Here is a 26482-nt window from a genome sequence, read left to right on the forward strand (position 1 = left end):
ACATCTCATACCTATATTATTAAAGGCTTAACACTACCTCTATTGTCAATTTAATACTTTCATCTTTCAACAATAATCGATGTGACATACTCCAAGGTACAGTCCGAAGAGACTAGCAGAGGATGGCCTAAACTGGTCATCAATGGGAGGAGAGGCCTTTGGTCCTGTGAAGGTTCTAAGCCCCAGTATAGGGGAATGCCAGGACCAGGAATGGGAGTGGGTGGGTTGGGGAGCAGGGGGGAGGGGAGGATAGGGGATTTTCGGTGGGAAAACTAGGAAAGGGGATAACCTTTGAAATGTAAATAAAGAAAATATCTAATAAAAAAAGAAAGAGAGTTAGAATTATTAGACTAGTAATATCAAAACCAAGATCAATCTGCTGAAGATTCGAATGATATAAACATGCATGAATGCATGAATTAATTAAGCAGAAATGTTACAGAGCTCAAATACTAAAGCAGAAATGAAGAATGACTTTCTTATGGGCTCATTAGAGAATGATAGAACTCGGGAGGGGATATATAAGCTTAAGGTCATAAAAAATTAAAAAATGGAATTTAAAAAAAGGCTGGAGAGACATTTCTATTAGTAACATTGCTTGCTATACATACATGGGGACCCACATTAGAATTCCTAGTACCAAAGGAAAAAAGTTGTGCTTGGCTGAATATTCCTGCAATCCATTACCAGGATATTTAGGGAGGTAGAAGAAGGCTGATCCCTGGGTTTTGTTAGCTGGCCAGCCTAGAAAAAAATTGCAAGATCTCAGCTTGGTGAGAGTCTTGTTTTAGGAGGAAAATAACAAGAATGATAGAGCAAACACATTTTATTTTCTTCTAGTTTCCACATGCTTCAGGGCATGCATACACTAACACCACACACACACACACACACACACACACACACACTACTGGAAGAACAAAAAGAGTGATTTTTCAAGAACTATGATATAAGAACAAGAGGTGTCACACATATGGAACAGAAAGTGGAAGAAAGAAGAGACATGAGAAAGAAAAGTCTTGAAACTAATGACTACAAATTCCTTCTCATGCAGGTCAGACAACATGGTGCAAGACTCAAGACGGACACCTTGCTGGGTAAATGCAAAAGACAAAATTAAACTTGACTGAAAGCACATTCATGTATAATATATCAATCTTCAGAAAACTGATGAAAATAATCCTTCAAGAAGCTAGAGAGGAGAGAGCTATGCTCCGGCCCCATAGAGAAGTGGGTAAGAATTACATCTGCTTCTTAGAAACCAGAACAGGCAAGCACTGAGTATTTTAAGTATTTTAAGGATGGAGAGAAAACCACCACTGCCACAAAACAAAATAGCAGAGCTGGATCTGCCATTCTTAAAGTCTATCTCTGGGGAAAGCTTCTTGCAAAGGGAGGAGTAAATAAAATTCCTCATGACAGACCAAAAGTAGTGAAAGCCAAAATTTTTAAGAGAGAAGAAAAAAATATATATAGCCTGAATCTATTCAGAAAGAAAGAGCAGCAATGGTGTGGGGGTAAAGGTCAAATCAATAAGTTAGCTTTCTTAGGACTGGGGAGACAGTCCAGGAGTTACAGAGCTTGCCTTACAACCAAAATGGCTACATATCTGTAATGCACATTAAAATGTAAATCAGGGGATAGAGATGTGGATTAGAACTTAAAAGCATGGGATACACTTCCAGAGGACCTGACTTTAATTCCCAATATCCCCATGATGACTCACAACTATCTGTAACTCCAGGTACAGAGGGCCTGATATTCTCTAAAGGCCTCTACATGTACAAGGCATACAATTCACACACACACACACACACACACACACACACACACACACACACACACACACACTCAAATGCAAAAATAAATAAATATCAAAAATGTAGATCAGGCATGGTAGTTTCCTGTATGGCCAGCCTTGGGAAGTGGAAACAAGAGCTTCTGAGTACTCATACCTAGCAAGATTAGCCTTATGGGAACCCTATGTTTGACTGAGAACCTCTACCTCAATAAGGTGGAAGAGCAATTGAGGAAAGTTCTTGACATCAGTCTTAGATAACTATCTCCCAGTAGGTATTACACCTTATATGTCTGTGTTCATAAACATGCAAAAATACATGCACTTATACCATATACACAGGAAATGAAATATGAAAGAAAATTTGTTATTCATAACAGATTTAACAAATTATTATTTATTCAAGTTAATGGAAATAATACTTTAATCCATCGGTAATATTGTGTGTGCGGCAGTATGTGTACTAATGTATGCTTACATGTTACTGACCAAGTGATCTGAATGGCAATAAAACACGAAACTAAAGGGAGAGACACAGGGCTCTTTATGCTAAGGTCCTTTATTATACTATGAGGGTTGTGTTATAAATTACTCTAAAGGACTTTTTTATTATAAACCCTACAATGGAGTAGACTTGAAAGGAGAATTGAAGTAGTCTGAAATTGGCCTGGATTAGTAACAAATACATTGTAAAAATGTAGGAGAACCAAAAACAAGTAGGGGGAAAAAAGCCCTGTATAAATGACAGGTTATTGTCATTGGGTTGTGACAACATGATACATGGTCTGTGAAGTTTATAAATAGTAGAAATTTGGGGCCAGCTAAAGAGCTGGAACTTGTTAGGTGGTCTAAAGATCTGTGTGTGATCCCTGGAAGTGATATAGACATAATAGAAGCAAGTTGTCCTGTAACCTAAACATGTGTCTTGTGAACTACCCGCATTTCTCCTAAGAAAATTAAGTAAGTTGAGAGTTTAAATTGTAAAAAGAAAAAGAAATTCATTTCACAAGAGGCTGAATGATAAAATCTCAGGCATCTAGCTCAGAGATGGTGCCTGACAATGTGGATGGGATGGAGAGTCTCTCAGAAGGACTCTGCCTCTGAAACATAATAGTCCTCCAAGTCTACTGTCCTAATACGAACACCCTGGCAAGTAGTTTATTAAAGATGTTTCAGAAAGTTTACTAATTTTCAGTTGATAACAATAGTCTTAGAAATGATGTAAATTAAATCATGGTAATATTTCACTGAAACCACAAAAGGCAGATAAACTGTGTAAGGGAAAATAGGAACAAGTAATCATATAGAAAGTATTAAAAATAACATAGACATTAATTTAACTTTACCAGTGATCTCTTTGCTTATTAACAACCTAAGAGTATTAGCTAAAAGACAGGAAAAAAAAATCCAGAATGAATGCAAAGGACAAGAGCTAGATATATATTGCCTATAAGAAACTCATTATACTTACAAAGTTACATACAATTTAAGCTCCAAGGATACTGAGTGATATACCTACTTGTTATTAAAAGAGGAAGCAGAAATATTATGTGGGGCCCATTGTGGTTAAATGTTCAGGAAGTTACTGAGAAAGCTGCAAGGATTAAATAGCCTACTAAGTAGTGAGGAAGTGTCAATTTCCCAAGAAGAAACAATCACCCTTAATGTTTATGTGTTTAAGAAAAGAGTATTCAACATATATGAAAATATGACACACCTGTCAGAGAAAATTAGGCACATCAGATATATTAGTAGGCTCTAATATTTCTTGATCATAAATGCATAGTTAGCAAGTAGAAATTAATAAAAGACAGAGTTGAATTAAATAGCACCATCAGTTCAATAAATTTAATGGGATCTACTCAGCACTTTATCTTCCAATAACATATAATGCATTCTTCTCCCCTCAAGTGTTAGAATTCACCAAGACAGAACCTATTCTGAGCCATAAAACATTTCTTGTAAATTTTAAAGCATAGGGGGCTGGCAAAGCATCACACAAGGGAAAGTACTTCATTATTCAAGTCTGGTAGCCTTATTATTATTATTATTATTATTATTATTATTATTGTTTTTTGAGATAGAGTTTCTCTGTATAGCCTTGGCTGTCTTGGAACTCACTTTGTAGACCAAGCTGGCCTCGAACTCAGAAATCTGCTTGCCTCTGCCTCTCTCGAGTGCTGGGATTAAAGGCGTGCACCACCACGCCCAGCTCTGGTGGCCTAATCTTGATTTCTAGAACCAATATAATATTAGAAGGAGAGAAATGACCCCACCAATGTATCCTTAGGTCTACACATGTGTGCTGTAGTACATGTATACCTACAAGTATACATACAAATACATATATTCACAGATGGTAACTAAAATTGGTAACTAAAATTAAGAAAAATTAAGTGTATAGTAATCAAACAATATCTGCTCTGAGACCATAGTAGAATGCACCTAAAAATCAAAATTAGAAAGATGGAAAAATTTCATCAAACTGCTGGTGATTAAATGATATATCTACATAATACAAGTAAGAAATATAACCAAAATTATGAAAATATTTTAAGTGACTGCAAAAGAAAATACAATGTGTCAAAATTTGTAGGCCGTGGGAAGAGCTGTACTTAGGAGAAATTCAAAGCAATGAGCATGTTTATTTGAAAGTAAAAGTCTAAAAATCAATCGTTTATGATTCCATTTTAGAAAATAAGAGATAGAAGAGCAAATTAAATCTAAATCAAGAAGAATACAAGAAATAAATATCAGAGCAAAATCCAGTAAAATTGAAAATAGGAGATCAATAGGAAAAATCAACAAAACGAAAAGGCAGTCCTTTGGAAATGTCCATACTATCAATATGCCTCCAGCCAAGGTAACATGACAAAGGAAAACAGAGATGCACTGGTACTACTAGGTAGAAATAGGGCATCACTAAAACATCTAGGGATAGTTAAATTATAATGAAGGAAAACTTTAACTCTCTGCCCATAAATCAAATAACCTAGGGGAAAAGGACCTATACATTGAAATACAAAACTTGTCAAATTTTATACAAGAGGAAATAAACAACCAAAATATGTTTATATATCAAATTAAATTATTGAATTGGTAAATATGAATACCTACCAAGAAAAAGAGTGGAATGAGATGTGTTTAAATGTGAATTCTTTATAACTTTTAACAGTAAGACATGGCACAATTTTTTCACAATTTTCCCACAAGATAAAAGTAAAGGGAATACTTTCAAATTATGATGTTAGGGTTACACAAGTCAGACAAAGGCACTAGAAGAAAACTGTGTAGCCATATTTCACAAATATACATGTCAAAATCTTAAATATATTAGTATCTTAAATATCCTAAACAGATATTAGCAACTGATCCCACCAAAACATCTGAGTTTTGAAACAATGATTTCAATATGCTACTAGAAATCAAGCTAACATAAGGCAAAAAAATAAATAAATAAAAGATATATCAAATGGCAAGAAGGAAATAGAATCATGTCACAGATAAGATAGTCATCTACATAATTTATACATATGTCATCTATAAATTATATATAATCTGAAAGAATCAATAACAATTTCCCAAAACTTTTAAATGATGGAGAGAAGGTTATTTACTTCTTATGTATCAGCAAAGTACAAATGATATTTGAAATAACAAATTTCACTATTTCTGTCTGCATCCAAAATACTGAATTACTTAGGCTTACTTCTAACAACATACTTACAAGTGCTATGGAGAATAACTGCAAAATCTGGTGGAAGAGGTTGCAGACCATAACCAACAGAGACATAGCTTACATTCAGGTACAATGAAACTCAACAATTTTAACTTCTTCATCTTAATTATCAATCAAAATCCTAGGATGTTATTTTGTGGGCAACAACAGCATGTTCTTAGTTTACACATAAAAGCAAAGAACCCTAAAAGCCAACTCAGTTTTTAGAACAAAATCTGGATCACTGATATCATACAACCCCAGCTGTAGAAATCAAGAGAAGGTGGTAAGTGGTGAAAGAACAGACAAAAAGATCAATAGAGCAGAATAGAGAGTCCAGAAATAGCCACAGAATAGTCACCCAGCATCTGACAAAAGAACAAATGAAGTAAAATGGACCAAAGGCAGCCTTTTATCAGATGGGTACCACTGGATATTCACGGAAAGAAAATGAATTCAGATGCAGGCCTTATTCTCTGCAGGAAAATTAACTAAAAATGGATCATGGCTCTGAAAGGAAAAAAATACCTAACTTACAGAAGATCACATGAGATCATTTCTAGATGACCCAGGATATAGCAAAGGCTTTATGGGAACAGCTGCAGAAGCACTGTCTAATCAAAGGTTGACAAGAAGAATTTGATCATTGTGAATAATTGTTATCTGAAACATACCAAGCGGATGAAAAGTCACACCACAGACGTAGAGAATACTTGCCAGAGCTAATGATAACGCTTTGATGATGCAGAATGTACAAAACAGCTCTTAAAACCCCACAACGAGAAAAGAAGCCACCAAATCATAAAATGAACAAAGAACAAAATACCTTATTCAAGAAAATATACAGGTAATGAACACATCAGATAGATTCAACATTGTAAGTTATTAGGGAAATTTGAATTTAAACAAACAAAAGACAGCACATGCATATTCAGAATACTAAAACCACTACGTATTAGTACAATTGGAGAGGAAGTAGATGATCTTGGTGTAGATACTTGGCCATTTAGAAATTCTCTGAAATGTAAATATTCTCATGATAAGATGGGGACAGTGTACTTCGTGGTATTTAGCCAGATAGATTTAAAACTTATGTTCACACAAAAACCTGCTGATAGATGTTTATAGCAAGTTTATTCATAAACACAAAAGCAATGAAGTTATCAAGAGAAGCTTTATATAGGAGTGGATAAGTAGCTAGTTACATATGGAGGTTGGCATATCATACTGATGTTGCAAAGAAACAAAACATGATAAGTCCTAAAGTTACCCTATTCCTGCTGTTGTTGATTATCCCACAGACATCAGAACCCGTGTCTCTAGGCTTCAGCACTGACTAAGCAGCAAATATGCTCAGTGGGCCTTCCAGGACTTCAACCTTAAGCTGTGATTCAGCTTCATCAAATGGACAAATATTGGGTTGTTGGCCTCTCTTGTATGAAAAAACCTCTTTGGGAATATATCAACTGCAAAGTCATATAGCCTCATGTTCCAGGGATTTACTTGGTACTCAGCATCTCAGACGCAAATGACTACTGTTACAATTTCAATATATATTGCTAAAATTCACTCTGAGTTATTCTTTACTTGAAATTTTCCTTTTATTGTTCTCCCCCTTTTCATAATTTTTCACTAAATACTTCCACATTTCCCTTCACAATATTTTTATTATTTTCTTGATAATTTCATAAGGCATGTTTTAATCATTTTCAGTCCTTCTCCCTAGCACTTTCCTAGGACACACCCTATTTCTAGCTACCCAACTCCCTTCCTCCTCTCTCTGTCACCCATAAAGTCCAACTTGTGCTTCCCATGTTTTCTTACACAGATATTCTCACCGTGGAGAGAATGGTCATCTTACCAGAGTATCCACTCTTACAGAAAACTGACTGTCCAAGAGCTTAGTGAGGGGTGGGACTTCGTGGTCAGCTCCCCTCTCCTTACTAGGATTGTGTCTGACTTAAGGCAGCACAAGTCTTATCCATGTCATCACAACCTCTTGAATTCATGCTATCTGTCTGCTGTGTCTAGAAGACACCTTTTCCTTGTAGTCATTCACTGCTCCTAACCTTATAATATTTCCGCCTCTGCTACTTCAATGACCACCTGAGTCTTGGGATGGGTATAGTGAAGATTTTAATTACTTTAGATGATGGGTTTTTATTGAGACACTGTTGTTTTAAGGGTTTTAATACAATACAATGCACTACACATTCCTTGGCTTTCGCTGCTTCTTGTGAATTTAAATATATCCCACAAGAGCTCATACTATGAGATTGATTTTGACTGTTCATCTTGGAAAATGATTTACTTAAAATATAGTACCAATACCATCTGCATTATAAGGAGTAGATGAAACTCTGTACTAGCTGTTAGATAATGACTGAATTACACAAATATATTAACATCAAGAGTTTCATGCACATGACTTTATTCCATCTAACATTTTGAGAAGTTCTAATTTTCTGAGCCAAAGAGCATTAGGGGCAGAACTGTGTCAGGGAATATTCATCTGATAATTAGAACCACTTCTCTAGTAGATTCCTACTCTGTGGTCTCATTCTCTTAATGATGCCTCCCAGTAAGCTAATACTTTGAATCTGGATGACACATAAAACTTAAGACAGTTTAAGGATGGTATGTTCTAAACCCTGGAATGTTATATTGAATAATGTGTGGAATCAAGGTTTTACCTTAGATTGGTATTGAAGATTCACATAACTTTTACATATATAGCTTTACAATGGAAATAACCACAGTTTCCAAGACCTTTTTGTCATACTCAAATAATTCAATAAAATTAATTAAGCCCAAAAACAAAGATATATTATCACATAGAAAAGATCATGCTGGAATATAAGCTTATCTACTACTGAAAGCAGTAGAATAGATCAAGGCTTAATCTCTCATGTAGCTGCTGCAGCACAGTGATTTTGCAGACCATGAGGGATAAATAACACTGGGGTGAGCCAGTGCAATGAATGGCCCTTACTGCTTATTAGATGATGTGACTTTTGTTTGTGCCACGGGCACAGACTGAAGCATATATTCAGATCCAGCCTCTTCTTTTGTTATAATTTCTTTCAATACTTTGTTCAGTAAGTTTTCATAATGTATTGTTCTAACATTACAGAAGGCTGTGATTGCTGTTCTAGAATCCTTTGGCTTAGTATTTGAACCTACAATAACATAGGTGGAACTTACTGACATTATGGACTTGGTCTAGATGTTATTTTTTTTTTAAATAAATATCTAGTACCAGATACTTAGTGTAGTGCTAAAAGCCACTAGCTGAATTAGTTGGTTCAAAAATATGAGTTAATTTTTATGTAACTTAAAATATCCCCTCATTGTCAACATGATGTGTAGAATATAAACCTTCCCAGGCAACTCTTGTAATGAATGTATCTACAGACTAGGAATTGTGTATGCTGCAATGAATATGAAATCAGAGGGCAAGGGTTGTTATGTAATTCCCTTCCCATTAAACAGAAAACCAATTTACTTAATTGCTTGTGCTTAAGGGCAGTGTCATTTCATATGGCTTACTGTTTTATACCAATGTGAGAATATTAAGTTACTAATGGTACAAGTCAATAAAAAAAATTGTAGGCCATGAACTTTCATGTTATGGGAAAAAAAAGTCTTGACAAAGGATGACATTAAAGTCTGAACCTTCATGTTTCAGACAGTTGACTCTTCCCAGAGATGACTTCATGTCTTGTGTTCAATCCATCTGTGCTGTGTCAATAAGGAGAGTTAAATTATATTATCAACCCAAATGTTCTTAATTCTGAGTTTGTCTTATACAAGTAAAAGCTTGCATAAGTTGAGTCTTTGAGCATTTCTGCACATTTCCATCAAATCTCTTTGGATTTGGAGTGCCTCAATGCATATTTATTTAGCATTAACTAATAAAGAGTGTCTTGTATTAAATAAAATATAACAGCAGATTATGATCCAGATGATAAATCACAACCATAAATTTGTGACATGGCAAAGGTTACCAATGGTTGGAAATGAATTCTTCATTTAAGAATTTAAACTAGGAAAACACGTGTAGAGGTTTCTTTTCCAAATTGGATAATGGGTCATTATGAAATGAACTGGAGGTATTTATTCTTCTCAATCCTCTTTACAACCTGAGGCAGTATGATTAGGGATTCAGAATGAAGGAGGGAGCTAATTTAAGAATGTTTGCATGTGTTTTTCCTATTGTTATGAAATGTGGGACAGATAATTTTCAAGTGGGCATTTGAAGCAATGGTAAAAGGAATACGTGAGTGCTTGAAGTAACTGAAAACATACTCAGAGCCTAAAACAGGGAGAACAATTACAAACTAGTTCTTTTTAAACTAAATAAAGCCAGGTGACAGAAAGCAGGAATGGCAGTCAATTTATTCTTATTTGTGACTTGTTATCTAATACCACATTAATTATTTTTCTTATATATATTTTAGTTTCTTAGGGTCATCATAAAAACATCATCAACACAAAAATCCACAGTGGCTTAAGACAACAGACATATATTCTCTCCCAATTTCTGTAAGCTGCAAGTCTGCGATGAAGACACAGGTAGGGCCATGTTCCCTTCTGAATCCTCAGAGTTGATGTCTTCTGAACTTTCCCATCTCCTGAGGTTTCCAGTCACCCATGGCTTTGTGGGGACATAGCTGTCTCTACTATCACATGACATTTACTCCTCCTTGTCTGTGTTTCCATGATTTTCTTTTCTGTGTGTATCTGTCCAAACTACATTATTTTCATAAGATCATCATTTATATGAAATGAAGTCCCATTTTACTTCAGAGTGATTTCATCTTAGTTTCATCAGCCTTTCCGCAAAAGTCCTGCTTCCCAATAAGGTTATGTTCTAAAGTTCTGGACTCTAGCATTTGAACATATCCTTTAGGAGGGCAGACATTAGCCACGAATAACATCACTTGAAGTAGCATATAACACTGAAACATGATATAGCTATATGTACATATGCATATATTTAGTAAGAAACATTTGTCAAATAAATATACTGAGTTGGACATTGTGTGCTGGTCTAATTTATTGATGCCTAGCACTGTAGGTTTATAAACTCAAGACTGATTTGAAATCGCTCAAAACAGAATGACTATCTCCAGCATCAATGGACAAATCAACAACCATGTTGGCCTTGCTTGATGGGGCTCATAGACATCCACCCAGCTATGAAGTCTTGCGTTAGTCTTGGTGGTTCACCATGAACTCATTTCTTTTCTTTCTTTTTTAATTAATTAATTTATTTATATTTACTGTACAACCCCATATCTGCCCTCTGTCTACTCCCAGTACTGGTGAAGTTGTGGAGAAAGCAGAGCACTCCTCCAATGCGGGTGGGAATTCAAACTTGTACAACCACCTGGAAATCCATTGAGGGATTTCTCAGAAGATTGGGAATAGCTGAACCTCAAAACCCAACTATACCACTCCTGAGCATATACCCAAAAGATGCTCCACCATCTCACAAGGACACACCTGCACAACCATGTTCATAGCAGCTTTATTTGTTATAGCAAGAAACTGAGAACAATTTACATATCTCTCAGCTGAAGAATGGATGCAAAAAAATGTGCTTCATTTACAAAATACATCATGAATATCACAGGGAAATGGATGAAACTAGAAAATATCATCCTGAGTGAGGTAATCGAGACTCAATAGGACAAGCATAGTATGACCTCATTTCTCAGCCATTCTTCAACTATTAACTTCCCCTTGAAATCTATAATCTTTCTACCATTGACCTATCTCAAATGTGACAGAAAGAAAAAGGATATCTGAGAGTATTTGCCCTTTAAGGACAAACAGATCAGTTCAGGCCTTGAAGCTCCACTACCAATTCTCCCAGTGACTTATTACAGAGAAACTTACTACACTTTCCAGAGTTTGTATGCGTAGGGACTGAAGAATCTTACAGCTAATGCCCAGTGAAACAGCAAAAATTGCCTGTGCTTACCTAATATGGTAGGTAGATGAATTGTTTTGTAACCGAAAGCAACCTTCCTTTGCATCAGAAATTGCCTGTTCAAATATAAAATTCACAGCACACAACCACAACAGTGTTATGCAGAATAACAGTTAGTATAAAAGGAGCATGAACCAATTTTAATTGGACTTATATTGAAGGAAATGTTCTTAATTATTAGGGGTTAGCAAAAACAAAATTAGACCAGACTAGAATCCAGAAAACATACCTACCAACTTGATAAGCATGATATTTTTGAGAGGCACAGACAACTACATTATAAAGAATATGAGAAAAGTAATAAAACTTACCCCACCAACTTTCTCAAAGTGAGATCCATCTTTCTTAAAGTCTGTAAGGGCTCCATTGAAATACCAGGCAAACATTATGTCTAATAGGGGATCATGTTGAACCTGGCAGGGTAAAATGACGCTCTCACCAACGGCAACATCCATGTTAGAAGGTGCCAAAATTATTCTTGTTGGTTCTATTGGGGAGAACAATTTAATAACAAATTATTAATAAACAAAATTTTAACGTTGATACAAGCAATTTTTCATAAGCAGATTGTTCATATGAGTTTGAATGTGGGTGTTGGCATAGGCATGTGTATAATACACCTATGTGATTAAAAGTCTTCAAGATTAAAGTGGCATAGTGATGCAAAATTATATTAAATTTTAGGGACCTCATAATTTTTTCCTAAGAAAATTAAGAAACATGAGTTTGTAGAATATATATATATATATATATATATATATATATATATATATATCACTTGCAAATATGCTCTATTAATGACAAAATCAATTTACCTTAGTTTCATAGTTTTGTAAGATATGACAAAAATTCCATGTTATCATGAACCTCCAATGAATAGCAAATGTATTCACACCTGAATCCAAGTAAGCTCAAACCTTCCTTGTCTACAGACTTGGGAAACATACCATGGGAGGAGCACTATGCTAGCACACTGGCTTATGGCCATTTTCCTTCAATGCTAACATCTACCTACACATGGTCCCCTATCGCCATCATATTTCTTCCACTGAGAATGAATTCAACTTCTCTAGACCCCACCTTCCCACTGTTTCCTACACCTTTTTACCCTGGGACAACAAAACTCATCAAAGAACTGTTCATATATAGAGAATAAAACATCTTAGGATGTTCTCTTCAAACCAGTAGAGTCAGGCTTTGGTCCTTCATCTGACCCAGTTCCATCAGGGTCCCCCCAAAGCCTTGTGCTGTAATATCCAATAGTGAGATGTTGGTCTTTTGGTCTTTAATGCTCTGACTTCTCATTTTCCTTCCCTCTGCTTTACATGGTCTCTCTCATCTCATATTCTCTTAGACTCTCCATACTGTGCCAAGAGCTCAGGTTTCCCCCATCTCCCCTTACAAGGCTTCTTCAGTTCCTAAAGTTTTTAATGTAAAATGGGTTGAGCTGTGTTTTTTTTTTTAAATAGTATCTCATGAACATATTAATTGTACAAATCAATGGTATTATTCTCGTGGCTTCAAGTACCAAACAACTGCTGAGTTAGTAGTATCTCCTCCTGATCTCTCTCCATGAAGTTATATGCTCATATTCCATGACCTACTCAGCTTCTTCACTTCTTTGCTTTTACCATGACTTCTTTTAGAGCACATAGTAGAATTCAATTCTGAAAAGGGAGACTCAGTCCTAGTCACAGGGTTTGGCTGATAAAACGTAAGTAAGGAGTATATGTAGGGCTCATGGACTGAAATTTGAAGAACTAGTGTGCAATGTGCTAGTCTTCTTTCCATGTCCATGGTGGTACGGACACTGGAATTCACTGAGGTTTTGTTAAGGTTTAGTCTGCTCCACTGAGTAAGCCTAATATGTACCTGATGTTCACCCTGCCCAGACTGACATCATAACATCTGTCCCCCATGAAGCAGTCCAAATACAGTGCATGCCAATGCAATGATATTGACAGCCATTCATTCTGCGATGTGGTAAAACACTATACAGTTCCTTCCTTCCTTCCTTCTTTCTCTCCCCTTCCCATTCCTTCTTTCCACTCCATGTCTTTTCTCTTCTTCTTCCAGTGCAGGGATCAAACCTCAAAGCTCTCTGATTGCTAAGTAGTACGTTGTGAGCTTTTCCTTTACTCTTCAACTTGAAGCCATTCTGGATTCTCTTCTCTTCATGAACCTCCCATCCAATTTGACAGCACCTCCTGTTTCGTCTGTGCCCAATATATGAAGTGACCAATACCATCCTGTAGATTCTTGTAGAAGCACACCTTTGGCTACTACGGGTCCCTGTCACCTCCTGTTTCATTCATGGTAAATTATTCAGATCTCTTTTGTCCTTTTGTCTTGATTCATTCAGGATCTTCTCAACAGAACAGTTGTGTGAAAATCACACATCTGGGCTGCCATTTTTCTGCTGAAAACAGTACATTGGTTTCTCTTTTCAGATCAGACTGAAAGCTGAAGTCTTAACAAGTCTATACTATGTCTACTTAACTGTCCCTAAGCAATCTGCTAACATTTTCATTTCCTTGAAATCTGTGCCTCATGTTCCATCCTGGCCAACTAGAGGCATCCTAGTTTGCTTCTAACTTCCCCTATTCCCTCACTCATTTCTACTTTGTAAATCATTTGCAGTTCTTCCATTTTTAATTAATCTCTGAGATCTTTTTTTCTTCCCTCTGTGCTCCTTGCTATGGTAGGATGTAATGGGCATGGGGTAGCATCTTTGCTGATGTCATAACCAAACACCTTGACATAACCCAAACACCTGTTTCATAAAATCCTCATTTTTTTCCTTGAAAGGATAAAAGAACAAAATATACTCCAAACCTTAAGCGAATCTCATTAATATCAAAGGATGTTTCATGACCTTGAACTTCTATAGAAAAGACCAATTATAATAAAACACGAACCCTTAAAGCTCTAACATAAAGGCACAAAGTAAAGGTATCCACAATATATTATATCTGGGTTTCTTATGTTCCAGGATGCTAGCAGAGTAGCTACTGTGTCTAGCCATGTGTCCTGTGCTGTGACAAATATACATTTAGGTATCACTCTATAGCACTCAAACCAACATGAGTCCTGACTTTACAGTGTACTATGCAGTGGGAGAAACATATGTTCAATGTCTTCATTTTTAAATAAATATTGTTTGGGAATGCCAATATTAATATAAGACATGTTGATTAAATCCATATACACTCCTTATTGTCAATCTACTTCTATACCTCTCCATCCATTTTCTCCCTTACTTTCCTGCACACTGTTTAAACATGCGTCATCTACCTAGTGATACCCATGCATGGATAAGTGTTTACACTTTTCTCTAATGCAATACACTTTACCCTGGAGAAAAGCAAACTAACAAAAGCACACACCTGTCACAACCAAGTGGGTTGTGCCATTTGCTTTCCCAAACTGGTTTTCTGCTGTGCAGGTGTAGGTTCCAGCATCTGCCTTAGTCACATTCAGGATTTTGAGTCCTCCATCATTTAAAAAGGAAATCCTAGAGTAAACAGAAAATCAGAACAACAGATGTGCAATAGTCACTCTTTGCATATAACTGGTACATTTTTTCCAGAATGCTTTGCTTAAAGTAGCAATTTAGGGTATAGTCCACCAGTCACTAGTTTCTGTGAATTTAAAAAAGTAAAAGAGATTTACATAAACACACAAATGTACACACAGTTAAAACAAGAAAAGATAATCTACCAATTAGAATTTTACTTGATGTTTTTATTTATCCTTAGTTTAATTCATTGCTATTTCACATCTAATTATAGGAATGTTTTTAGTAAATAATTATGAAATTATATATATATATATATATATATATATATATATATACATGTATATGTATATATATACATACATATATATATGATACAATTTACCTTAATTTTCGAACAGTATATATAAAACAAGAACATGCTTATCTTTTATTATGAACTAAAATAGTCACATTTAACAAAATTAAAAATTAATATGTGGTCATCTGTGAGGTACTGAAAAAAATTTCAGTCACTCCATGTTGTTGGCTCAGGAGCCTCTGTTCCAACTTGTATTCTTAATGAAAGTCAAAAGAATATCTTCCATGGAATGTGCTGGGATTACTTTGTGAATAAGATATTATCCTGGTGATTCATATAAAAAATTTTAATCTTTAGAGACAATAAAATACTAAGTAAATGTGAGGGCAGAGTTGCTGGGAAGCACTTTGAAAAAAAAAAAGAGGGGGTTATATAAAAGGGGAAAATTGAGGTAGATAGCATTTCTAAGAGGGAGGGTTTATCAGCACTGTGAAGGAAGAATGGGACACTTCACTTGTTTGATACCTATGTGTTTATTTTACATGTCTATTTACAATTAAAATTCCCTTTTCTTAATGCCTAAAATCATTACTAGACCTTGCAGTTCACACATAAATGTCTCTTGTTTTTCATTCTTCATAACTTTAAGCATGTGTGTGGAATTTGTGCAAATGGAAAACAAGCTTTATCAAAGGTTTGTAGTCCAATGTCAGCATGGCACCATATGCAAAACAGTCAATAAATGTCTACAACTTTGGGCCTATTCAATAAAGCATGTAGATGCAATGGTGAGGATATTAGATTAAAGAGGAAAAGCTCAACCCAATCTCTATGTACTATTATACACACTATATGCGCATATTACATTACATGTGCAATGTTATTATATGCACATATGCAAATAATGTCACTTATTGGCATCTGTTGGGGATTGAAACTAGGAGACTCCCAGTGGTACTCTGATCTCATATAAGAAGGTGTGCAACCTATATAATTATTATACTTAACTATTCTTAGGCCAGTTATACTTAATACAATGTAACTGGGATAAGAATAAATACATCCAATGCTTAGGGAACAAAAAGCAAATGAAGTTGGTACATATCCAGTACAGCCTTGGTCAGAGAAGCTTCTTATTGTGGTTGGTTAAAATAAATGGACTCTTTACTGTCTAAAATGCTGGGACTAAATAACTATGAATACTCAACTTTAGATGGAACACTTATTATTAAACCCATGTCACCCTGCCATACCCTAAGCTCAGAACACATGAAAGAAGAGAAATAAAGAATATTAGAGACATAGCAATTGGAAGAGCGCTGTAAAATGTTGTCCTCTAGACATGACATGGTGTTGTACACACAGACTCATAGCAGCTGAGTTAAAAATTCTAGTTAGAAGATGGAAGACCTTCTATGTCCACAAACCATGGCTAAGGAATTACTGGCAGTTGATCATTGCTAGGGGAGGGAAAGTCTCATCTATTCAGAGGTATGGGCAGTGATAGGTTCTCTAAGCCATAGTGGATGGTATCTTAGTCATGGGAATACAGGAGACACTAACTGAATACAAATAAATGGAAGGGGACTACAAAGTTTATTTAGTAGTTAAGGGCACTTATGGGTCTTTCTAACAACACAGGTTTTGTTATGAACACCCATACAGTGGTGGCTCACAACAATTCATAATCTTAGTTGTCTTCAGATACCTCCTCTTCTGAGAGAATCAGGCATGCACATGGTATATATACACACATTCAGACATACACTCATATGTGTAACATATAAAATAAATTAAAGATTAATTTATCATAAAAGGATCAATTAAATTGAGAGGAAGATGTGGTGGGGCTCTAGAGGGAGTTGGATAATGGGAATGGGGAATGCATTTGATGAAGGTACATTACATACATATGCATTAAATTTACACAGGGTAAAATTAAGAAAGCAGCTTTTGCAAAGTTTCTCTTTTCAAAAAAATATTGTTATTTTACATTATGTGCATGGGCATTTTGCCTGAATAATGTCTGTGCACAAAATAGCACCTGGATGCCTTAGAAGAAGGCATCAGGAGCTCTTGAACTGGAGTTATAGATGGTTGTGAAGTTACACATAGGGTATATGAACCAAACTTCTGTCCTCAGCAAAAGCAGCCAGTGCACTTAACTGCTGATCCATCTCTCTAGCTACATCGTTTTCTTTTTTAATATGCTGTTTTGGAAGTGGTATGGATGCAAAGCTTGCTTACATGGAGTACTAATAGAGTCTGTTACACACATATACTCATTTATATTCATACATGTATCCACGCACACATACATATATGTATGATATTGTTTATTATTTTGTTATAGAAGTATCAAAAAGGATGCAATAGAAGGAAGGATAAAAAGAACTTAGAATTGACTTAGCTGTGGTTAAGAAAACAAAACTATGCTATGAGGGCAGAGATCAACAGAGATGAAGAGTCTGAAGATGATGGGAAGGAGCAACTGAGGGCTGGGAAAAAAGACAGTGAGAATTTCCACAGACAAGAGACCTAGAACACGGAAGAGAATTCAATCAAGGACACCATCTCCAAATTATTCTGATCACTAATCACTTCAGTAAAAAAAAAAAAAAAAATGCTAGGGCATTGCTCCAACTGATTATAATTATTGTTGTTAATAAAAAGTGGTTTGCTATTTCTAACATGTAAAGGAAAGACATTAGTCAAGGGCATCCCAAACTCATGTAAGCATTTAAATGGAATCAAATGCCGGTACTATGAGTTCTAAGAAGGAGCTAAAAGAGAGGCACAAGATAACTGGAATCTACCACTTTGGAAATTTGTCAATCTTAAAACAGTAAAATGTCTCTTTTCAATTCAGTAAACAATGAGCTAAAGTTTAGAGATTAAATGACGATTAGTTTTGGTTATTGTTTCATCCTATAAATTTGCACATTTCTAATGCCAATGTACAGAATACCCAGGCATCAAAAAAAAAAAAAAAAAAAAAAAGTCCTCTGTGTTTATCTAGTATGTGCTGCAGCTCTTGTTTGCATCCCAAACCCACGAAAAAAATAGGGATGAAGCTAAATAAGTAAAGAAACCCTACATCATGTTTTGTGCAATAACTCCAATTGAGCAAAGCAATTTGCATGGCCTTGTTGAAGTGAGGGGGCATTCCAGAGGCAAAGCTTAAGGTCTTTGTCACCATACAAGGATCTCCAAAACAAACACATTGACTCTCACATAATGCAAACTCTGCGTGTGTCATAAAAATTTAAGCTAATTGGATATTTTCTTACTAAATTGGTTCTTCTAGTAAGTTTTAAAAGGCCCACAGGGCATTTCGTACAACATAAAAATAAACAATATTCAGTAAATGGATGGAGTAATTGTTTCTCAACAGAAACCCTTCAATAACCCAGGCTTCCCTACAGAGACTCAAAGTGAAAATTTTATACCACTTCACTATAAATGAAATTGCCTTCTAAGCTTTCTGGGAACAGGTTTTTCTGAGAATAGATAGGACAGAAAATGTAGATAACAACAAATAACTCTGTACTTGGCACAAAAAAAGTTAAATGAAGATAGATGAGATTAACATTCTGAAAAGTGATATTCCATCCTGCTTTGAAAAATGTGCAACTAAAACCATGATGGCATTTAACTTCTAGATTAGTTTTATAGCTCACCTTTATGTGTGTTTTTTATTGCCCTTTCCTTTTGTAGTAAGAGGTCAGTTATTTCATTTAGCTTTGAACAGTTTATGCTTAGTTTCGGATAAGGAGACGTGATTGCTCTACACTGCTCTAATGATCCATGATGCAATTCAGGTATGGCATTGAATATAGGACTTACAAAAAGAAAACAAACAACAAAAAAACACCCTGTTTTCTCAAAATGTATACTGTTGTCTAGGAAACATTGAACTGCATTTTATGTTGGCATTTGAACACCTATAATAGCACAGTATGCTTTCAAACAGGAAAAAATATGGAGCCCTCTGCACAGCAAGCAGAATTTCTGAAAATATTGTTTTCCCTGGCCTATGATTGGAGTATTACAGTAATTTATTCACCTTGAGTTTTAACAAACACACTAAAGTGAACATTTTGTCAGGAAGTACATCTCAGTGGATATAAGATCACAATGATTAAACTGCTACCCAGAAAATAACAAGGCTACTTTGGATAGCATTTTCTGAGCACACATTCCACAAGATGGAATGCTTATGATTAGCTGTAGGAGAAAAGTTTTCATTAATGTATTTATTACAGGCTTAATAACGACAGTTAAGAAAAGCAAACATATATCGACGAAAGCATATGAGAAAATATGTGTCAGAGAAATAAAAAAGCAGACAGTACGTTTGCCCCAAAGTATTCAGTAAAACTGTTCCCTCTTGGGCTCAAAGGTCTCCCATAGGCTGTATTTAGAAAATTAGTATTATAGTTACTTTCCTTTAGCCATACCATTTGGCCTTTTCATCTTTAGAATCCAAAAGTATTAGTTTAGGGATTATATGATTAGATTAGACAGAAAAAAAAATCTGTCAGGAAAAGAGATACAAAATGGAGAAGACTCAAGTGTTATTCATCCTAACATTGAGTGAGCACGGACCTGGAAAAAAAGCGCTTTGCTATTTTGCATGATGTACCTCCCAGGCAGCAGGTCTCTGAGATCCTGATGATAACACAGCTTATAGAAACATACAGGTGTTTTATTATGACCGTGTATTTATAAGGACATGGTCAACAATCTGGGAACATTTCCTTTAATTTTATTTAACCTTTCCAAATACAGATGACTTTGAGATACACATTTGGAACTGAGTCAATTTTGTTGAGTCAACTGTTTTCTTCTAAAAATGAACCTAAGCCCAGAGAAACAAGTGGCTTAAAAGCTACTTCATTCTAACTAATGACACTGTACTTGCTCAGGCAAAAATCATTTTGTGTCTTTTTACAATGGTATATCTATAAAGATTATAAATACTACCCAGATATATTGAAAAAAGAACACGGACTTGAACAAATGATATATGAAATTGTCTGATGGCTTATGTATTAATAGAAAACTTCAAAAAAGATTATTAAGACTCAAAGGCTCTCCATATTAGATGCTATTCTTCTGTACTTCAGAGATGAGTCTGATCAATGAAAGTAAAAATCAATCTGTGAGCCTCATTATTCTATGTACATAAAGATGATGTAAAATTGCTTAGGAGAGCAAGGATGTGTTATAAATACTTCATCTGGAATTAAGTAGATTTACATGTTAGCACATGTGAAGAGCCACAGAGCATCTCTGTGGCATGATAAAATCTAAAGATACAGGGACTCTATATCCTGGCAAGTCAAATATAAATAGGAAGTAATTGAAATAATTGAACTTTGCAGTCAGCGTATTTAATCAACATTGAGGAGAGAAGCACATACTCTAGGCTTGGAGAACTTTTCTCCTATAACTGTCTCTCTACCCTGAAATATTAGTCACACTCAATAATAACACTGAAGCATAACAGGTTCATCGTAAACACAAGGGGAATTCCATCAAGTCAATGGCTTCCAGGCTGTCAAATTATTTGAATTGGTCCAAATGGGGACTTATTTTTGGACCCAGCATTGATCTTATTTGGGGAGATTCTCTTTCTCATTTTATGTAGTCTTGATTGTACTATGAATTATAGTGATATGCTCTGACATAGCTGAGGGATAGATAAAGGCCAATAAGTTCTATTTTCTAAATTATATTGAGTACAGTTACTTTGGTGTTATCTTAAAATACAATCAGATTAGGTTAGAAATGGATCACAAGGCTTTGCCTTCCGAACAACTTTTCAACAACTTATCGCCAAGCATACAACTTACAAAGAACAGGTATTTAATATGTACAATTTCAAGAAACATGTTTCCTCAACAAATACCACGAGTTCAAACATAATTTTAATATAAAGGAGGCACAGCTTAATCAAACATCAAGTGTGTTCTAATGATTATGTACCCTTCTATTGAATTCTTGTCAGATAGAAGCATTTTGCCCCACTATGCCAGCTTCAAGGTCATCATCTTTTATAGATATCTATCAATATTTAAGTGGTGCATTTACAATCTTATTCTGTGTCTCTAATATTCGTAGAGCAGAAAGGTCTTTTAGCACTTAAGGTATTTTCAGTTTCCTCTGCATAGAATAGATCTATGGGTACACACAACAGTGTTCATACAACTAGCAATAATGCAAGTCTCCTAAGATTCTATGGGCATTAAGTTAGAGAGCAATTCTACCACTCATGTATACAATCAACATATACGTTTAGGAAGTCTTGATGTCATATGCTTCAGTGATAAGACTTTTGAGACATGCCTTACTGGCTCTTTTCTTTATCAAAACTTTATACATGTCACAATTGCCACCCTGAAATTTTCCTTGCAGAAAAGAAAATTGTTAATATTGTTTCACTCAAGTACACGAAGATTGGGTTGGCCATTTGCTTATTCAGTGAAACTCTTGTACATGTTTTCTAGGAATAATCTAAAAAACAACAATCCCAATGTTCAGGAGTGGCCTCTAGTAATCTATTATGTCTTTATAAGAAAGAAACACAAGCATTTGCTTCTCTTCAGTTTTCAGTGTGGGACCTCTACATACACCCGGAGTCCTGACTCTTGAGTTTATATTTGAAATCTGAAGATGGCTAAATATATATAAGTAAAAATATTCATGGAAAGTTGGTTAAATGAGGTATGGTGTTTGCAGTCCATTTATTGCACCAAAGGTTTGAATCAATTTTTATATTTGAAAATTGCCTCTGTTTAGTGAGATGAAAAAGAAGCTTTGAAGTGGCTTATACTTTTAGCATGTCAAGTGCAGGCACAGTGTACAGTGTTGTCTCCACAAGCACCACCTAGCTTTGGATATATGTATTCCTTGTCTAAGCAAGAGTTGTATATCACCTTATAATAGTGCAACATCTCATGTGGTTATAACTATTTGGAACCATAACCACCCCCACCCCCAAGACCCCTACTCCTGAGAGATTTGTGGGTATCAGTCACCTAAGGGCAATGCCCCCAAGCCCTTCTACATGTAGTTGAGGCATCCCTAACACTTCAGACCAAGACAATAGGAAAAGGGATTTCACCAGAGTCAAGTAGGCTTGAACAGAGTTCTCCATGCTAAGGAGGTACCAAGAGTTCTCTAGGGCATGCCAATAAGCTTCCCTTCCCAGGCATTCCTCCTTGCAAATGGTATTTAATCTCAGGCCCACCCTGAGAAGTAGGGTATGGTTTTAAGCATCCATTTTCCGCCATGACAATAATAAACTGTTTGAAATCTTGGCCTGCCTCTTTCCATTGAGATCTGCCTTGGGGAGCCATGGAAAAGGCCTTTGCCTCCCATAGAAAGCTTCTTTGCATTCCCAGTCCAACCTCCACCAAGCCTGCCCCCGCCAAGTCAAGGACAATCCCCATGGAAACAGCTGGTGCTCCCCTTTCTCCCACACAGGGCTAGATGTTGTCCCCAGCTTGCAGGCCCCCAAATCTGTTCTCAGCTCTTCCTTGATTCCTAGTGGCAACTGGATGTCTAAGAGCCTGAGAATCCCAGCCTCATCTCAGACCCTGGGATACTTGAGCCAGCTCTGGATTCCCACACCTCACACTGTTCTTGCCCACCCCGGAGTGCAGTGTCTTAGTGTTTCCCTACAGTCCAATACCCTGCACAGCTCTGCGTGGGATAAGCACAGTCAAACTGCCGACATCTGCCTCCCTAAGCAGCTATGCCCAGTGTCAGAATGGATGCTGGCCCACAACCCTACAGGTATTGTGGCTGACATTTTACACACACACACACACACACACACACACACACGCTCATGCACACACACACACACACACACACACACACACACACACACACACATACGTACACATATATTTCCTTTGTCCATTTGTCAGCACAAAGTTTGGTGTCAAAATTCTGTACCTACACTAAGGTATAAAAGCATGGGCCTAGGTTCTATGAACGAACTGCAGACATCCATCCTCTGAGTACTTAAAACTCAAACCTAACATCAACCCCCAAAGACTTCTACAGTAGACCATGCTCTGCAATGAGCAATCATGATTCTCTGGTAAGGATTTGGAAGGTCCAAATAAAACATGTTCTAGGAAAGTGGAAGTATGGCATAATTTTCTGTCTTCAAATAGTCACCTATGTGTTCACTCTGTGTGTAGTATGCGTGGGAGTGTGGGTACTTGTGTGCCATGATGTATCATACAGAATGGACAGAAGGCAAAGTGGATATGCAGCCTTTCCTACCTTGTTTGAGACCTGGTCTCTCTTCCTGTTCACATCTGTGCACATGAGTCTGGCCAGCCTCTGAACTTGGAGAGATTCATTTGTTTCAGTGTCCTACTTCCCTATGTAGGCCCAGAGTGAAACATCCTGTTCTATTGAATCTGACTTTTCGTTTTGATTTTGTTTAGTCTTTCATATAATATATTCTGATCAGCATTTTTCTTCCCTGCACTTCTCCCAGTCCCTCCTCCAGGCCCCCACCCCAACCATGAGAACCTTTCCCTCCCCCAGATTCATGCCCCCTTCTTTACTTTTCAGAAAACAGCAGGCCTCCCAAGGATGTGAACAAGATACACTAAGTCTAGACAGAAACCCTCACAAAACAGTAGGGGGGGGGGAAGGTCTTAAGAACAGGCCTTAAGTCAGACACATCCCCAGTCTCACTGTTAGGAGTCCAAGAAGAACAATAGGTTACACAACTCTAGTTCATATGCAGAGGACCTAGCAGAGACCTAACTATACAGGCTCTGTGATTGTTGCTTCACCAGTGAGTCCCTATGAGTCAGGTGGAGTTGATTCTGTGGGCTGTGTTCATGGATTCCTCAACCCCTTTGTCTCCTACAATTGTCCTACTCCCACTCCCATCTCCCACAGGATTTCCAGAGCTACAAAAGAGGGACCAGTTGGAGACTTCCAGTTAGTGTCTTGACTTTTCTATGGGCTCTTAACTCAGGTTGTTAGCCTTACATGAGAACGGTTTTTACCCAGTAAGTTATCGTCCCACCTCCTCTGCATACTTTTCCATGTTGCAAAATGTTTGGAAAGACATATGTTAATTACATAAACTAGAAAATACAAAATTATTCAAACCAGATAAGGTAATAAAGAACTAATAAATACAATGGGGTATAAGGTTTTGTAATTATGTAAGTTAGGAAAAAAAAACTATTAAATTTTAAATTACTCTGATTTTAACAATTAAATTAATTAATAATTATTATGGAAAATAAAGTACATAAAGCTTACATTGTGTTATATTAAGTTATTTCCTTGTTTAAAATTTTCTACTTTAACAAATTAGAAAAAAAATTGATGAGAAAGCTTGAGTTTGATTCCCAGTGGCAATAAAACAGAACTGACTACTGCAAGGTGTCCCCTGACCTCAATGGCCATGGCATCTGTAAGTGCATGTGCACATCTCCTCACACACAGCAAACGTAGAAGTGAGTTAGAAAAAAAATCTCTTTTCAAAGATGTAATAAAGTTTTACACATTCTATCTCAAGCATACATTTCCCCTCCCTTACAGGAGTCTAGACACAAAAAGGGTATTTTTTAAAAAAAATACTTTAAATCTCTACTTGCTACAGAAACAGCGTCAGCAATGAATGTCTGACTAGACCAGAACTGGAAAACATGCAAGTGAGCTAATGCAGCAGGAAACTGGCCCTAAAGCAGGAGGGTTTTGTTTCTGATGGTTTGTTTGTTTGTTCTGAGCTTGCTAAGTATTGAGGAAAGTGTGGTGGACTAATTCAGGAGCACTGAAACAATGTAAATTATAAATGATTTTATGTATCTGAATATGGAAGATGGAAGTTATTACTCCCTGAAATGTTTGTTTCCATGTATAAATGTGTGGTAGCAATGGGATTCACATAACCATTCTTTAGAGTGAGTGCTTGAGCACACATCCACCTGTCCATTCACCCATCCCCTCTCCGTGTAAATGTGCGGAGAGAAGAAAATATACTAAATCCAACACTGTTCATATTTTAAATAGGTGACCTAAAATAGAAACTCACAAAATCAATTTTGTACATTCCCAAGAAATAGTTGCCATCAATTAAATGAAGAATTATGAGTTCTTTTAAGATATGGGAAGCCACCCAAGAAAGAATAAAATTAACTTCAACAAATATTTGTTGAATGCTTACAATGCACTGCATGTTTTCAGAAATACAAATGTGAGTAGGAATTAGAGCCTGAGCTTAAAAAAAATTGCAATCTAATAGCCATATCCATATTCATATAATTCATGCATAACCAACCCTAAAATATAATCAGTGTGTATGACAATTTACATCAGGGTTGCACATCCATCAAACTGTACTTGCATAACACATAATATTCTATTCTCAACTTCTGGTACTTTGCCTCACACCAAGCTCCTGTAACTGTTGCTCTGATGACCAGAGTGTGCCTCCTAATCAAACCCACTGCTTCCCGTCTTCCTCCATTCAACGTTCTCTAAAATACAGAAACACACCATGATTGCTGTCTAACTCAAATGTCTGACATTTTAAAACTCCAATATCTTTTCATGATTTACAAAGATGTCTGGACTTCATGCACCAGGTGTCCTATTTCATGACTCTCTCCTTGAATATGTGACCCTTTGTTCCATGAGCCTTACCCTTCATTCCTCACAATCCAAACTCATTTCCATTTCAAGGCCTCTGTTCTATTGAATATTTCTCCTGAAAGACATTTTTAAACTCCAGACTTATTTTTTTTAACTTATTTCATATTTCATCTCTTCCTTGTGAAAGTTCTGTGAAGAGGCATATCTTTCTCCTTTGTTCTAGATCCTCAAGCTCAGCACACGTGGCACATGATTGGTATTACAGAAAGCATTTCACAAACTTGGGCACAGGGCACTTTCCCATCCCATAGGCTTCTCTGGAATCAACTTCTTCCCCCATTCAGAGATTTGTCAGTGAGTGAATGGACACAGAGAATGTGGCTAGGGTTGGAAAGATGACTGTCTTAGGGCTTTACTGCTGTGAACAGACACCATGACCAAGGCAAGTCATATAAAAACAACATTTAATTGGGGCTGGCTTACAGGTTCAGAGGTTCAGTCCATTA

General features: G+C 36.3%; 1 protein-coding gene across 1 annotated transcript in view; it reads right to left on the reverse strand.

Annotated features, from left to right (window-relative positions):
• Cntn3 (contactin 3) overlaps positions 1 to 26482 on the reverse strand; it is a 372106-nt gene that overhangs the window by 57049 nt on the left and 288575 nt on the right. The window contains exons 12-13 of the mRNA XM_021190014.2: positions 14901 to 15028; positions 11826 to 12001 (exon numbers count right to left, since the gene is read on the reverse strand). Coding sequence (XP_021045673.1) covers positions 11826 to 12001; positions 14901 to 15028 — 304 coding nt within the window. The remainder of the gene's footprint in view (positions 1 to 11825; positions 12002 to 14900; positions 15029 to 26482) is intronic.

Source organism: Mus pahari, chromosome 2 (genome assembly GCF_900095145.1).
Source record: "Mus pahari chromosome 2, PAHARI_EIJ_v1.1, whole genome shotgun sequence".
NCBI lineage: Eukaryota > Metazoa > Chordata > Mammalia > Rodentia > Muridae > Mus > Mus pahari.